The sequence below is a fragment of the Patiria miniata genome, unplaced genomic scaffold (assembly GCF_015706575.1).
Source record: "Patiria miniata isolate m_02_andy unplaced genomic scaffold, ASM1570657v1 HiC_scaffold_3, whole genome shotgun sequence".
Lineage (NCBI taxonomy): Eukaryota > Metazoa > Echinodermata > Asteroidea > Valvatida > Asterinidae > Patiria > Patiria miniata.
In genome coordinates, this window is record NW_024037069.1 from 21,568,907 (window position 1) to 21,585,281 (window position 16,375).

Here is a 16,375-nt window from a genome sequence, read left to right on the forward strand (position 1 = left end):
TTCTCTTCCATAGAATTAACATGGATTGTTTTTCATGATAGTGGAGAAGAGTTCAAACCAAGGATTTTTTTCAAGTAAACTGTATTCCCCAACAGTAATCAAAATCAATATTTTTTTAGTTTTAGCCCTTTTAAAAAACAAACAAAAAAACAGCATTATTTCCTTTAGAAACTTATTTCACCCTTCCTATAGAGACTAACATTACAGAGAGAAATATGATGCAAGTATTGAATGAGGTCACTGAAAGCCATCAGCCTTATTTTTAGTATAATAATTGTTCAATTATTAGATTAATTAATCTTAAACAGGCCAATTAAATATGTTAGAGATTCAACATGAATGAAATGCACTTATTGTGATGTACGTGATACCCCCGTCACACTGGAGGCGCGGTGCCACTACGGTTTTTGGTCAAAACCGCCATCACCGTAGTGACACCGGCAGTAGTTTTTCATAGTTTTCCCCTACCCGTCATACCCCCATCACACCGGAGGTGCGGTGCCACTGGGGTGCTTGTACTGCATAAACCGCAGTCGCCAATTAAATATGTTAGAGATTCAACATAAAATGCACTTATTGTGATGTACGTGAGTAACCACTTGCATGTCACTTCCTCAACATGCTCAACGTCCGAAATATTTAAACACCTAGCCTTAAGTTTGGAAATCTCAGATCTACGGTAAATGGCGATTGCGTATTTATGGGCCCAGTTCCAAAGGGAACAAAACCCACTTAAAATTTTTGACCTATCAAACTAGTTGGCGACATTGAAAATATAGATGTAGAGGGCAGGGTTTTGAATTTTCTATGGCGATCACCGCGTGATATACCGTGAATGCGCCAGTCGCGCTTCACAGCACCAACCGGACTGTAAACTTGGTAGGAAAATCGTAATTTCTACCCCAAGAAACTGTTTAAAAATGTAAAAATGGTGTCATTGCATTGAGAGAAGTCTGCTTTAGGCTGACATAAACAATGTCAGTTTTTAGTAATTAAAAAAAAATCTTGATTCTAGTTTGATAGAAAAAACAAACAAACATGGGCCCTACACTACACGATCGCCCAGTTTACGCGACAGGATTGGTAATGCTTTGCATGCGATTGCGAACACCGGGCTTTGTGAATCAATGCACATCGCCATGATCGCAACCGTATGCGCTTCTTTCCCAGCTAAATACTCACGACCGGACCATGGCATGGACGTCTTGCAGTTTTTCAGGTTTTTATAACATTGGGTTGACGGCGGACAAAACCACCTCACAGGTCAGCAGAAATACAACCATAACAACAGCTCCAGTTCCATGACATTAATCATTATTAACATGGCGACAGTGCGGCGAGACAACCTTTAAAAAATGGCGGGCTTCAGCATGACAGCCATTCCATTGTAGTCGTAATCTGTTCGTAGCACACGTGCAATGCAGAACAGATCCCATTCATTTCGCATGCCTCTCACAAAACAGCAACACCTGTGCGCACGACAGGTGTAGTGTGAATATCCGACTCCATGAAATGTGGACTCATTGGTAGTACTGCGCACGCGCGAGTCCGATACTATGCTATTTTTAGGATCGTTTTCGGAGAGTGACCTGTCACGTGCGAGGGATCAACCAATAATAGGGAAATAGGGGTCCGATTTTCATAGGAGTCGGATTTTCATGTGACAACGGCAGTGGACAGTGTGATGCGCATACCTTCGGATTTTGAGCAAACGTGGGTTTCGTTTGAAACTGGGCTTTCACTTCCAGAGTATTTGTCACTTTCGCGATATACTGGTATTGGTTTTTGTTCTGCTTTGAAAGCATTGAATAATTGTTGACAGTCCAAATGTTACAGTTGCTAATCCATTTTTCTTCTTGGTTCAAATCAAACAAACTTTCTCGTAATCCAGGTAAAACCAAATTCATGCTCTTCAGTAAATCCAATACTCACCTTATTCTTCCTCTTCCTGTTTGCATTGACGGCGAACCTCTTTCGCAGGTACATTCAACTAAATTTCTTGGAGTTCTAATCAATGATAAATTGACGTGGAATGACCATATCTCTTCTATTACTAAAATCACTTCTAGGTACACTGGTGTTCTCTCCAAACTTCGATCGTTTCTTCCCGCCTCTTACTCTCCATCTACAATGCTCTCATTCTTATCTCAACTACTCCAACATTGTCTGGGCGCGCTCTAGTAAGTCAACTGTATTCTCTTATTACCATCCAAAAAAAAACAAGCCATTACAATCTGCACCCTCTCTTCTCCCAGTTTGCTCCTCAGTTTAATGTTATTTTTTTAATGGACTCATTGTGCATTTTGTGTCAGCAATATTGAAATAAATGTTTGTATGAATGAATGAATGAATGAATGAATGAATGAATGAATGAATGAATAAGACATCTGGTGCACTAGAAAGCAGGAGGTCGTGGGTTCGAGTCCCACCCGAATGATTTCTCCAACTTTCACTCGGGAGGTAACACAGTAAACAGTGTCTAAACGTCGGTGAAGGGCAAACCTTAATTTGATTTATCTAGAGCTATCGTCTAGGGCTCTGGCAATAAGTACATGTACACGGACAAATGCTGACAATAGACGTAGCCGTAGCTCTGGATGCCTGTTTTAGACACTGCGCCTTATTTTACATCTAGGGAGGTGCAAAAAGAAGAAAACCCACTTTTGACAGGAATTTTAACCTACTGTATTAATACCTAACTTATTTGAACTGGTGTTTTTTTTTATAACGTAGTGAAGTACAACTCTTCAACCATACGAAACTTCAAAAGGTTAGATTTTGAACATTCTTCTTTTGGATTTGAGTGGTGCTATTATTGGAAAAGAACAAAATGCATGAAAAGCAAATGAGGTTTAAGGATTGAGCTGATGGTTTCATAGCACCTTTACAGAAAAATATTGATATTTTTTTTTGGTAATTTGGTTGCTACACAGTTCTGCAGTTGTGTCTGCTGTGTGAAGTGAAGGACTGAGGGGAGAGAGTTGTTAGCGATAGAAAGGCTGGTGGTGATAACGGAAAAGCCTTGAGAACTGAAGACATGCAGTTGATGTAATAAAACAGACTTTTGAAGTTGATATAAGTATGCACTAGAATGGTTTAATTTGTTTTGTTTGCCTGTCTGGGACAGCAAGAGGGTTAATTATACATTTTCATATAATTATACAGTTTTTAAAATGTCATTTAATGACAAGATACAAAAAGTTATTGATAAATTTCATGCAGTTTTTTTAGGAAACAGTTTACAGTAGTGATTGACTGATTTTTTATCCTCATCTGCTTTAAGTAAGTACTGTAACTCCAAACTCATTCTTTCTTGCAGCATTGTCAGCTATTTCATACACCACCTCATTTCAGTAATTGTAAATATGCTCTACATTGTCTTGCTTATGTAAATAAAGCTTAATTGATATTTTAAACCGAGGCAGTAGTTTGTTGGTTTTTTTCTCCATACAATTGCAACACAAATGATATTTGACTGATATAAGCTCTATAGAATAACTTTACCTGGTACATTTTTAAAAAATTAAAGGAGACAATATTAATTACCCTCCCTCTCTTAGTGACAATCTGTAGTGAGTAACCCAACAAGTCAAAATCTATCAGGTTACAGTTTTGAACAGGTCTGTAAACTGGCTTCATGTTGGTACAATTGACAGGTTAAATTACTGCAACACAAGCTGTACCAGTATTAATAGTCACCCTATCTATCAAACCACTTAAACAGGTTTTGGCAGTTATACGGTGCAATCCTGAGGGATTTGTGGCAGTTGTTGACCAGCCTGTACAAAAGCTACCCAGATGAGGTAGGCGTTAGATTATTTGGCAGTTTGTGAAAGTTATAAGTACAGGAGGGTTTTAAAAGCACAAACAGAATCGGAATTTATGCTTCATTTCCCTGGACAAGAAAATCAGCAGAACAGTGACAAAATAAGAATGGAGGGCAACGGAACAGGACAATACGATTTCAACAGCAAAAACTAAACAAAAACAGAAAATTAACATCAAAACAGGACAATCAGTAGAATAAACGTACCGGTACATGTTTTGATAAGTATCAAAATTAGGTTTTCTATCAACTTCTGCTATTTGTAAATGATGATAGCCAAGAAAATATTAAAGGGGGAAGGTTTCCCTTGTCTGAGTATCCGATAAAAGTATACAAAACCGATTACCCATCAGAAACATCAAAACCAGTTTGGCCCTTGACCTCAACTTGACCAATCTCAATGTGGTAAAAAAACACATATAAATCCAACAATATGTGAGCAATGGTCGTTACAGTAATAAAGATTTGCATTTCTAAGACACTTTTCATGTATCACCTTTAACTCTATCAAATACACCAATAACTCAAGAAAAACAAAAACAATACCACCACCAACGCATAATACATGTACAGGTACATGTACGTGAGATCTTTTTAACACAAAAACATAAAGTTCTGACAAAATGTGGATCTGAAACTAATTTGTAGGATACTGCAACTGCTATCAACAAAAGTATCCAGCCCTAAGTTGGCACTCCTCGATTTTCTTTTCAAGGCAATCTGTGTAACTTACAAGTAAAGAAATGTAATGAGTACATATAATATCAAGTATTTCAGTATTACAAGTATTTCAAACTATAATGTAAACGTGGATTACTTGATTCATTAATTCAATTCTTAAGTCAGTTAAGAAAAAAAGTGTTTCAGATCAATGGGAGTGGAACGCTATAAATGTACATTACCAAACTGTTGAAACATCTACTTTTTTGTGTGGCCTGCTGAACAGGGGTAATATTGAGTTATATAGAGAAAATGTTGTGTGTGACTGCATGCGCCTATGAGATGTATGCTTCACTGGTTGCAAATATGCCACGCAGTGTCATCAACAGTTCCTATGCAGCACTCCCACAATACAGTGGTGTAGCTAGGAGGGGGAATGCGGGGATGGGGGTATCATGTCAACCCACCCCCCCCCCCCTCCCCTTTTAACTTATGCCCTACCCAGATTTTGGGGAAGATGATCCAGCCGTTAACTGCAGTAACGACCGAGGTGATTGGCTGAGTACGTAGCAGCACCTTCAGCTCCCCTATATTTACATAAAGGTCCTTGGATAGGTTGCTAAACTGTGTCCATTATTTGAACAACTAGTAGAGAATTACAGCTTCAAAAAACTTGCACTTTACGCCAATCATTTGCTAAACTCCAAACCAAATTTCTGCAATTTGAGCCTATCTGAGCTGGAGCAAATTATTTGCAATGCTTCCCGGCCTTAGACACTGCAGTAACATTTCAGTGACCTTAACCCGATTTCTTGGCTCTGCTTACCGCTGGGGAAAAACTCCGCTTACTGTAGCAGAAAATTCAAAGCTTACAGTCAGCATATTTCACGGGTAAGCGAGGAATTTTGGCTTCTGCGCATGCGTACATCCCGTAGATAAGGATTTTGTGCTTACAGGGTGAGCGCAGAATTTATCGGCTAGCGCTGTTAGTGCGAAATGGTGATCGTAAGCGGGGAATTCTGTGGTTGGCAGAGCCTTGAAATTGGGCCTAGATTGGGCCTAGATTCATTCATTGACCAATCAACGGGGCAGTTATACGTAAGTCTGGTGGCATTGCTCGCTATCTGAGTACATGCAGATGTATGCGTCTCCCAGTAACCTCTCCATAATCTCAGTCAGTTGCTTGGCCTCGATGCGGGCCTTGATGTGATCCACGTCCACCCATTTCCGGAAATCCTTGAGGAGTGTGATCTGAGGGATGTAATAACCCTGCTGGTCACCTTAAAAAGAAAAAAATACATAAACAAAAAAAATCAATAAATAAAATATTTTTTCTACACATGTTACGACTAACCCTATTTTTTTACCATCAGTTGCAGCTATCCAAAAAGTAAATGACCAATTTATTGTTAAAAAGCTTACTTGGTTTAAAGATAGTAATGGCACTAAACTCCCTGTGAAATTATTCCTTCTGGCATGCTGTCATTTTGAAGAAAACCATTAAAAAAGGTCATTTCCAATGATTGGAAATTCCATTAGTAGTTGGTTTTGTAATTGGGTGAACCTGCATGTGAATGGGTGCGTGCAAGCGATGACAGGACACGTGTGCATGTGGTTCCTATTATTTGTCGATTCAGTGCGTAATATCATTCACGTACATTCTCAATCGGTTGAATGAGAACGTGTTCCCGATGCTGATTTTGGGCGCAATTCAAAATATGGCTCGATCGGCGACTATTGAATTAAAATCTAGATCTTAAAATAATGTTTTCTCAGAATATACAACATTCACAGAGTTAAAACTTCATCAGGTTAGTTGTTAAGTACCCTTTAGACTTGGAGCCCTTTTGTTGCTTTAAACAAAACATATGCACAAATGACAAATGATCTTCTCTACCTTTAAAGCTAAAATTGTGATTGGTTATAAGGACATTTAGAAATAATTTTCATGATGTCTGTGAACATTTCTTTATGAAAAAAATAAGTGCTTTAATAACCAAATTCTAAAACATGGTTCCACAGTACCCTGATGTACTGAATCTGAGTACTGAACAAAAAGTGCTGAAACAATTCAAAAGAATACCCAGATGTGACTCCAGCCCATGACCTCTTACTTACAAGTACAGTAATTAAAAAACGTCGGTGAAGGGCAAAACCTAATTTGAAGTACAGTAATTGTTATACGCATCTGCACATTTTTATGCAAATCTGCACATTATAAATGTTTTCATTATTATACTCGCAAAAAGTACCATTCGAGAAACGCCTTAGCATCAGAAGTTATACCTTTGGGAGACGGGGGCAATATGGAGACAATTCAATGTCGCCCTAATACCTGAGCTCCTAATTAGAGGAAAAATGTTACTGTCACAAATACGCTAGATCGATTGCTCATGGTCCAATACATAAATGTACCAAAGTGTTTGGGGGTAGGATAAGGTAACATTGGGGTTAGAGGTCATTAAAGTTGGAAAACTTTACAGCAAAACTCTATGGGAATGTCCCCCTAAGGTACATCTTCGGCATTATTATTATCATTATGCCTGAATCTAACCACTGAGCTATCCCGCTGCTGCTTGGCAGATTCCTAGTCCAATTTTTTTTTTTTTGTCACATGCTTACCCTGCCGATCGGCCATACTGTCAAAGAACACCCATTCCGAATCCTTCTCCCTTCCAGCTTTGACAAACGCTACGTAGTGACTGGTCCGGATGCAGATGACTGCAAACAGGTCCATCAGCTTGGTAGGCAGTAGTCTCTGACGGTGCTGGTCCACTACCAATTCCGAGAAACCTTTCTCCATTGTCTTGGAGAAGAATTCCTTCAGGAAATGGTCTGGGACGGTCAGGAAGCTGGGCTTGTGGTGTTCTCGATGGGTGCCTCCATGCATCTGGTTTGTGGGAAAGAAGATATGAATACGAGGATTCACAATACAGAATGGAAATCTGCTTTATCCGCTAAAAAGTATACTTCACAATTCATAAAATTTACAATTTGAAAAAGAAATTGAGACACAGTGGTTTTTTTCCATGTCATAGGTATTTAAATTTTTATCCAGCCGGAAAAGCTCCAATCAGTGTTGGCCTAGGTGTTTCTACCATAGCGACACTCCATTAACGACTGGTGAAAGAGATTAAAATGTATTATTTAAATAAAATCACAAATTGTGGAAAATCATTAAAACATATTTTGTGGGACAAATTGTAAAGCAATCGGATAGTTCATTGGAAAAGTCAAATAGTTGGATTTCCGACTAAAATCGGAAACGTTTCATCTCTGTGTAAAGGCCATTGACTGTGACTTACCATGAGGAAACAGTTTTCACAGAAGTTCTTGATAAGTGTGGTATCTTCCAAAGCTTCCTCCGTTTTGCACTCACTGCACTCAAAGACAGCCAGGTTGCCGCACACTAAACACTGCCTGGGATCTGTCATGCAAAACAGTAAAATGATGACAGTTTTGAAACAACCATGTTGTCCTATCCAATTCTGGCATTCAAGCCAATCAATTTTAAGTCTGATCACATGTAATAAGGGATAAACAAGGACACAGAAATGCTTTTGTCGCGGTTCATTTGAATTGCATGTGACTTGACTTCGGACGAGATGACTAGTGATGGACTTGTGATGGACTTTCAATGACTAACATCAAGTTGTGATCAAACTCCATTATGACTGCTACCTGTGAAGAAAGACCAACAGACTGAAAGACTGGAACGTCTTATTGTTCAGAATCAGAAATATGCTTTACATCACATTCTGCTGCCCAAACTTTTTTTTTCACAAAATTCCAGAGCATAATATAGCCAGAACATGAATTCCTGTGTTCAAGACAGAAAGCTTTGGTGGTTGTGTTGCTAAAAGTCATCTGTACTTCCAAGTGGCAAATCATGGGTTTGAACCCCCCCCCCCCCAAGCCATGAGTGATTTTCTGGAGTAAGCAACTTTACCCTTTATACCAAGAGACATACACAAATTTGCAGAGGTTGAGTCTTTACTTACATTCTTCAATGATATTAGTGACATCGAGCTGAAGCGATGGCAAAATGCGATTGTACATTTTGTAGTCTTTGCCAAATCTTGGCATCTGCACAATCAAGCATGACGGGGCCTGCAAAGAGAAAAACATACAGAAATATGGAATGACTACATAGATTCTTTGCTTAAACTTGACCTCATAATACCAGGTACATATCACCACACTTGTTCTGTTATGTCAGCCATGTGTCCCAGAGTTGTGCTGAACAATATTTTTTATGAATATTAGAATTTATTAGAAACGACTACACGTGAACGATCAACCGTCGCAGTTCTTTGAATTGACTCCAACTTCAGAAAGCATAAAGCCTAAATCCTCCCAGATCTTTCAAAATGCACCAGGGATTCCGAAGGATTATGCAGGATACAGGAAAGAAGAGCTCAGTCACAATTACTTGATGAAGAGGTGGATGTACCTTTTATCCACAAATAATGTGCCATTTGGGTTCCTACAAAGTGTTTTTTTTTTGTTTTGAGGATGCATAAAAGAAAGATTCCCATATCTGACCACCACTTGTCACCCTGAGCACATTCGTATGAGACTGGTCTGAAAATGTCTAAGGGTGCATACCTGCAAATAAACTCCCATAGACACTAGTGCTAAATGACCATACTTCAAAATTCTTTTAAAAATACTCAAAACTCTCACAGGTATTCAAGCTGCACAGAAAAATGATGATCAATGTGTCATCTTTCATTTTCTTTTCAATTTATGGTGGGTTGACCATTGACTTTTCGAGATATTTTCACGCAAAGAAGACGACCCCTATTTTCCCCAAAGTGGAAAAGTAGCCATCTTGAAAAACGATCCCTCCACAACATGGCAAAATAGCACCACTTTCGAGCCCAATAGCATCCAAAATGCTCAGAATTGGAAGCCCCAAGTCCGGGCCAGAGGTTCACTACCATATCTCTTCAATTCCCCAATTTTACGGCGCTCAGAACTCTCTAATATAGAATATTTTGAGGGTATAACTTTTATTCATGAGCTTGGCGGATCGATTTACCGGTGTGCACCCTTTAATAGCAGGCAACTTTTAAATTTTAGCACAAAATCACATTCAGGACAAGCAGAATATCTCCAAAGTCAATATTTTGAAAAAAAAAATGAAAGAAAAATATTATCCGAGGTCGATATTAAGCCCGAAAATAGTGATTGTTTTGCCCCTGCTAAGCTGTAGAGCGCCCCCAGCGACAATAAATTGAGTTCCAGCTACTTTTAAGCTCAAAATGCCCCCCCCCCCTTTTCAACTATCAATTGTTGTAATCGGGTGATAGCCTACTGCTCCCTTATGATTTGGAAGCATCCGTTACGGAAACAAACCTTGTTGATACCTTTAAAACACTTTGTCCCCCTCCCCGTAGGTTCCGCCCACTGAAAAGACCACTGCCGCGGCACAGCGCATGCGCGAAACGGCCATCTTTGTGATTCTTTATAGGGTGCATACCTGCAAATAAACTCCCATAGACACTAGTGCTAAATGACCATACTTCAAAATTCTTTTAAAAATACTCAAAACTCTCACAGGTATTCAAGCTGCACAGAAAAATGATGATCAATGTGTCATCTTTCATTTTCTTTTCAATTTATGGTGGGTTGACCATTGACTTTTCGAGATATTTTCACGCAAAGAAGACGACCCCTATTTTCCCCAAAGTGGAAAAGTAGCCATCTTGAAAAACGATCCCTCCACAACATGGCAAAATAGCGCCACTTTCGAGCCCAATAGCATCCAAAATGCTCAGAATTGGAAGCCCCAAGTCCGGGCCAGAGGTTCACTACCATATCTCTTCAATTCCCCAATTTTACGGCGCTCAGAACTCTCTAATATAGAATATTTTGAGGGTATAACTTTTATTCATGAGCTTGGCGGATCGATTTACCGGTGTGCACCCTTTAATAGCAGGCAACTTTTAAATTTTAGCACAAAATCACATTCAGGACAAGCAGAATATCTCCAAAGTCAATATTTTGAAAAAAAAAAATGAAAGAAAAATATTATCCGAGGTCGATATTAAGCCCGAAAATAGTGATTGTTTTGCCCCTGCTAAGCTGTAGAGCGCCCCCAGCGACAATAAATTGAGTTCCAGCTACTTTTAAGCTCAAAATGCCCCCCCCCCCCTTTTCAACTATCAATTGTTGTAATCGGGTGATAGCCTACTGCTCCCTTATGATTTGGAAGCATCCGTTACGGAAACAAACCTTGTTGATACCTTTAAAACACTTTGTCCCCCTCCCCGTAGGTTCCGCCCACTGAAAAGACCACTGCCGCGGCACAGCGCATGCGCGAAACGGCCATCTTTGTGATTCTTTATAGGGTGCATACCTGCAAATAAACTCCCATAGACACTAGTGCTAAATGACCATACTTCAAAATTCTTTTAAAAATACTCAAAACTCTCACAGGTATTCAAGCTGCACAGAAAAATGATGATCAATGTGTCATCTTTCATTTTCTTTTCAATTTATGGTGGGTTGACCATTGACTTTTCGAGATATTTTCACGCAAAGAAGACGACCCCTATTTTCCCCAAAGTGGAAAAGTAGCCATCTTGAAAAACGATCCCTCCACAACATGGCAAAATAGCGCCACTTTCGAGCCCAATAGCATCCAAAATGCTCAGAATTGGAAGCCCCAAGTCCGGGCCAGAGGTTCACTACCATATCTCTTCAATTCCCCAATTTTACGGCGCTCAGAACTCTCTAATATAGAATATTTTGAGGGTATAACTTTTATTCATGAGCTTGGCGGATCGATTTACCGGTGTGCACCCCTAAGTGTTTTCTCAGTATGTCCCTGCTAAAGTCGACTTTTTAGGACATATTATCACTTTCTGATGGCTGATAGGTCCCTGAAGGGAAAAATTAGTGGTGACCAGATATGGGAATCTTTCCTGCAGAAAGTTTCTTAGAACAAAGTCAGGGATAAGGGATCAATCTGAGCTCAGTGGCGTAGCCACCGGGGGGGCATGGGGGGGGGGGGGGGCCGACCGCCCCCCCATGAAACCTTGTCGCCCCCCCACTGAGATTTTGAGTTTCTCAAAAAAATTATCATTGATCTACATGACGCCATGGGCCCTATTATGTACTACAATGTATCTTTTGCTTAGAAAATATTGGTTAAAGTGGTCAGAAATTGCCTCAGATAGCACCAAAATTTTTCGGGGCCCTTAAGCGGGCCCCGAACCCCACGCCTATAGCTCAGAATTCTGGTAGCTGATTCAATGACTCCAACCTCGAAAACAATGTTCACAAAATTTTCTTGTGCCTTTAGCTGAGAAAACCTCGAAAATTATGTTTAAATTATTATCTTTTGTGCTAAGATAATTATTGGTTAAAGTGGTAAGAAATTGCCTCAGATCACACCACAGAGCATCAAAAATCCATTTTTTTTTTCGGGGCCCTTAAACGGGCCCCGAACCCCACGCCAATAGCTCAGAATACTGATAGCTGATTCAATGCCTCCAACCTCGAAAACGATGTTCAAATAATTATCTTTTGCCATGAAAATATTAGTTAAAGCATGGAGGAAAGTCGTAAGAAATTGCTTCAAATCACACCACAGAGCATCGAAAATCCAATTTTGTTTGGGCCCCTTAAGCGGGCCCCGAACCCCACGCCGTAAGGGCTTCGCGCTTCGCGCTTGCATCAGTTATGATCAAGGTATGTCCCCCCCCCCCCACTTTTGAGAAGCGAGTGACGCCCCTGCTTGATGCCCCCCCATGAAATGTTCCAGCCCCCCCAGCGCCCCCCCACTAAAAAATTCCTGGCTACCCCACTGTCTGAGCTTGAGGTTAAACTTTTGAATTCAACTTTCTGAAGTACTGGGGAGGTGTCCTTAAAACAATTAGGTAGGAAAATTGTTCTGAAAGCAGTAGCACATGCCTATCAATGCAGCCCCTCCTCACATCCAAAGCTGGATCTGCACCTGACATTTGATGACCCACCAGCTGCGACAACTGACCAAGGCAAGAGGCCCCTTATGACTTGATTGACTTACCTCTACTAGTTTGAGGTCATGTTCCTGAAATGACTGCAGTAATAGCTGCTCTACCGTCGGGAGTGTCAAGGACTCATCTTTCTCTAGGAATATCTGATGAATGTTGGACTCATCCACTTCTTCGTTAGCCCCGTGCCTTTGTAATAAAATGGTTTAAGCAATCAATAAGGGGTTATTTTATTAGAAGTTGGTCACAGTCACCTCATCACAGTCATCTCGTCCCAGTCACCTTGTCACATTAACCTCATCAGTCGCCTTGTAACAGTCACCTCATCACAGTAACTTTGTCACAGTCACCTCATCACAGTCACCTCGCCACAGTCACCTTGTCACAGTCAACTCGTCACAGTCACCTCATCACAGTAACCTCGTGATAGTAACTTAGTCAGTCACTTCGTCATAGTCATCTCATCGAAGTTACCTCGTTACAGCCACCTCGTCACAGTCACCTCATCAAAGTCAAATTGTCACAGTCACCTCTTAGAAGTCACCTCGTCACAGTAACAGTTGTTTCATCACAGCCTCCGAGACACAGTCTTCTCTTCATGTCACAGTAACCTTGTCAAAGTCATTGCATCACAGTCACCTAATCACAATCACCTTGTAACAGTCACCTCATCACAATCATCTAGTAACAGTCACCTTGTCACAGTAACCTTGTCACAGTCATCTCATCACAGTCACCTAATCACAATCACCTTGTAACAGTCACCTTGTCACAGTCATCTTGTCCCAGCCACCTTGCCACAGTGCTTGATGCAACTCACTCCAAATAGATGCAACTCACCTGATCTTCAGGAGGGGTCGAGACTTGAAGACCTCTGACAGCAAGGTATGTAGGAACTCTTCCGGATCTTTCTCTTCACTCATGAGACCCTTGGTTGTGCCTAACTGATCCAGGTGCTCCCTCAGCTGAAGAATACGATCAGCTCGAACGAAGCCATTCCTGTTATCAAAATCAAGTATAAGGTTGACAACATTATATACAACCAAGGCAGTAAATAAGTTGTTCATGTGTATGGCAGCGATTATTATGTCAAGCTTATTATTGTTTGATCCAAACCAGATAGACTTTTGCTCTTGACCTTGAAGAAATCAAAATCCGTCAGTCAAATTTCAGCCCAATTTTATAACTCGACCTGATGCATATTCATTGCGACAGGTCAGCCAATCTGCCTAAGCACTTTGACTTCTAAGTTTTTCAGTTTAGCAGATCCATAAATTTCTTGGTACGGACTTAAACCTTCAAACCATTGTCAAGAGGTAGACTAAGACTGAAAACTGAAAATCCTCTCAAAATGGACCTAAATCTTTCCAATTTTGGTCCTGTGTTGGCAAAGTAAAGGCATTCAAGTTTAGGTTAATTGTTATGTAAAACTCTCAAAATCAGTCATAGAATTCACTTAGAGGATTCAATTCACTTTGTTACGTCAGAATTCCTTCTCATCGAAACGTCCCATCCTTCCCGATACAAAACGAGACTCACTTTCTCAAGGGGTTGACAATGCTCTCTCTGAGAGTCTTCTGGACTTTCTCGTACTCCTGAAGATCGCCCTGGCCCTGCATGCGTTGCAGGAGCGGATCGAAGACGCCGTTGTAGGCAAACATACTGAAGAGTGTGCTGTCCAGGTAGCAAGAGTTCTGATCCCCCTGGATGCCCTTCTGCATGCCCACGAACTCCGGTCTGAGATGGAGTGGGGGGTCGACGAAACCCTCCACTAACGGCGACGCAAAACCCCCAAAATCTTTAGAAGGGCAAAATCAGGAATAATAATAATAACATTGCATTTTTATAAAGCGCATGTATCCACAATTATTGTATTACCCATGCTCAACGGGCCAATAAAACATCCCGAGCCCGTCTCAGTTCCCTGAGGGGGAGTACAAGAACTGATTTTAACTGACTATTTTGTTCAGTTATCTTTTCTTCTTCGTTGTTGAAATCAACTTCTGCAAGATGTTTCTTTTCTTCAAATATTTCAAGATCAAATATTTCAGGGATGTGTTTATCAACAAAGGAATAATATAAGCGGAGCAATGGTTAAGATTGTGAGTATAAGAAGCTTAATATGCGAGAAAGAAGGGTTAAGATTATATACAGGAAAGCCAGGTTAATGTGAGCCAAATTTTCCACCATAGAATAATGGGACACACAAATCGGGATGCGTTGGCAATCTCCTTTTTTGTTTACTTTTATAACAGAACAGGTCTGATGATTGGCGTCACACGGTTAAGCCCCTGTCACACCTTTGCGTACCTTAATTCCTTATGAGTTCCTTATCAAAAATTTTCAATACGCAGCCGTACGCTCAATTAACGTTGAAATGTTTTGAGATGCGTATGAGTTGCGTATGCAGTGCACAACATTATTTTTCGGGCTGCAAATAGGTCAGTATGCAGTGCGCATGCCGAGCGTATTCCGGACGCACCCGACTTATGCTGACCGCATGCTTGACGCACTTCTGAGCGTATTTCCGCCGCTCGCCGTTCAGCGTGCGCCTCATCTGCGCTGCAAGTACGCTATGTATACGTCCAATACAGGCGGCTCATATGCTGACAGGGTGCGTCACGAACACATAGCGTACTCGTAACGCACTCGACCGATGCGGGACCGATGCGCTGCGTATTTATAACCTATGACCTGCGTAACAGGGTACGCAGCGTAGTTTTGTGCATGCCCAAAACTATCCTGCGTACTGGGCCGTACCATGCGTATATCTGCGTACATAAAACCTACACAAAACGATAGAGATGCATATGAGGTGAGTATTGTGCGTACGACTGCGTATGAAAAAAATGTCAATGCGCAACTCATAAGGAATTAATTACGCAGAAGTGTGACAGGGCCCTTACACCAAAAACCCTGTAAAAAAACATACGAAAAACAAAATTACAATAAAATAATAAAAATCAACAGAATTGGTATCACTTAAGAATTTCATTTTAACAATTGATCATTTACTGATCTGTCCCTGTTAAAATGTAACATCAATACAAATCATGACTTCAATCAACCAGATACATAAACATGATCTCAGAACAAAGAGTCAATTTTCACTGGCCAAAGCAATATTCTGACACTGCATCAACAACAACATCAGCTGGAACAGTTTAAGTTTTTCAGTGAAAGTCTTGTCCTCAACCACAGGTCAAAAGCATAAATCACAATTAAGCATAAAACAAAGAAATAATTAAGTACACAGAGTACTTAATCAGTTAGAAGACTAAACATACCCCATTCAGCCTCTAGGGGTACTTTTACGACCCTCCCAGGCCAGTGGCACCAAGGCCAACTGGTTGGCTTGCCTGCCTGAGCTTACTCTCCACCTGTTCTCAGGTCTCACCCTATTATAAGGTCAAAAGATTCACAAACAAACCACAATAAAGGTCTAGCTTGTAACCTACGAAATACGCAGAAATAACATATGACTGGCAAAATGAGTCAACTTTACAATTGATTTCGTCATCTGACCAATTCAGTCAAATCTTTCAGGCAAATCCCCCTTATTACGACACTTAAACCATAACAAACAAAAGTACCTATCGAGTACCTATAGACCAATATAGCAAAGAAAAGGGAGAATTTCCTCAGCAATGAAGCTGAAATTCAACAACTGTTACATATACATTGTGCCATTTAATCTTAATCACCGGCTCCACCGTAAGAACTTAAGAGCAACAATTATATTTTATACTCAAAAAGCCTCTTTCTCCTTGCAATACTCTCATCAGATCAAAATTAAATTTATCCTTGTTTTTCATATTCAGCAATCCAAATACCATGACATAAACTATAGATAAAACGTGAAAACAAAATGATTTCGGGCGCTCTCTTTCTTTGTCAAAGAATT

At 40.4% G+C, this 16,375-nt stretch overlaps 1 protein-coding gene across 4 annotated transcripts in view; it reads right to left on the reverse strand.

Moving 5' to 3' along the window:
- Positions 1 to 3,074: 3,074 nt before the first annotated feature.
- LOC119737175 (ubiquitin carboxyl-terminal hydrolase CYLD-like) overlaps positions 3,075 to 16,375 on the reverse strand; it is a 28,888-nt gene continuing 15,587 nt past the window's right edge. For all 4 annotated transcript variants that reach the window (XM_038211348.1, XM_038211347.1, XM_038211349.1 and 1 more), the window contains 7 exons: positions 14,011 to 14,269; positions 13,312 to 13,470; positions 12,525 to 12,660; positions 8,488 to 8,596; positions 7,792 to 7,913; positions 7,109 to 7,376; positions 3,075 to 5,766 (listed from right to left, as the gene is read on the reverse strand). In XM_038211348.1, the coding sequence (XP_038067276.1) occupies positions 5,579 to 5,766; positions 7,109 to 7,376; positions 7,792 to 7,913; positions 8,488 to 8,596; positions 12,525 to 12,660; positions 13,312 to 13,470; positions 14,011 to 14,269 (1,241 nt within the window). In that variant the 3' untranslated portion in view covers positions 3,075 to 5,578. The remainder of the gene's footprint in view (positions 5,767 to 7,108; positions 7,377 to 7,791; positions 7,914 to 8,487; positions 8,597 to 12,524; positions 12,661 to 13,311; positions 13,471 to 14,010; positions 14,270 to 16,375) is intronic.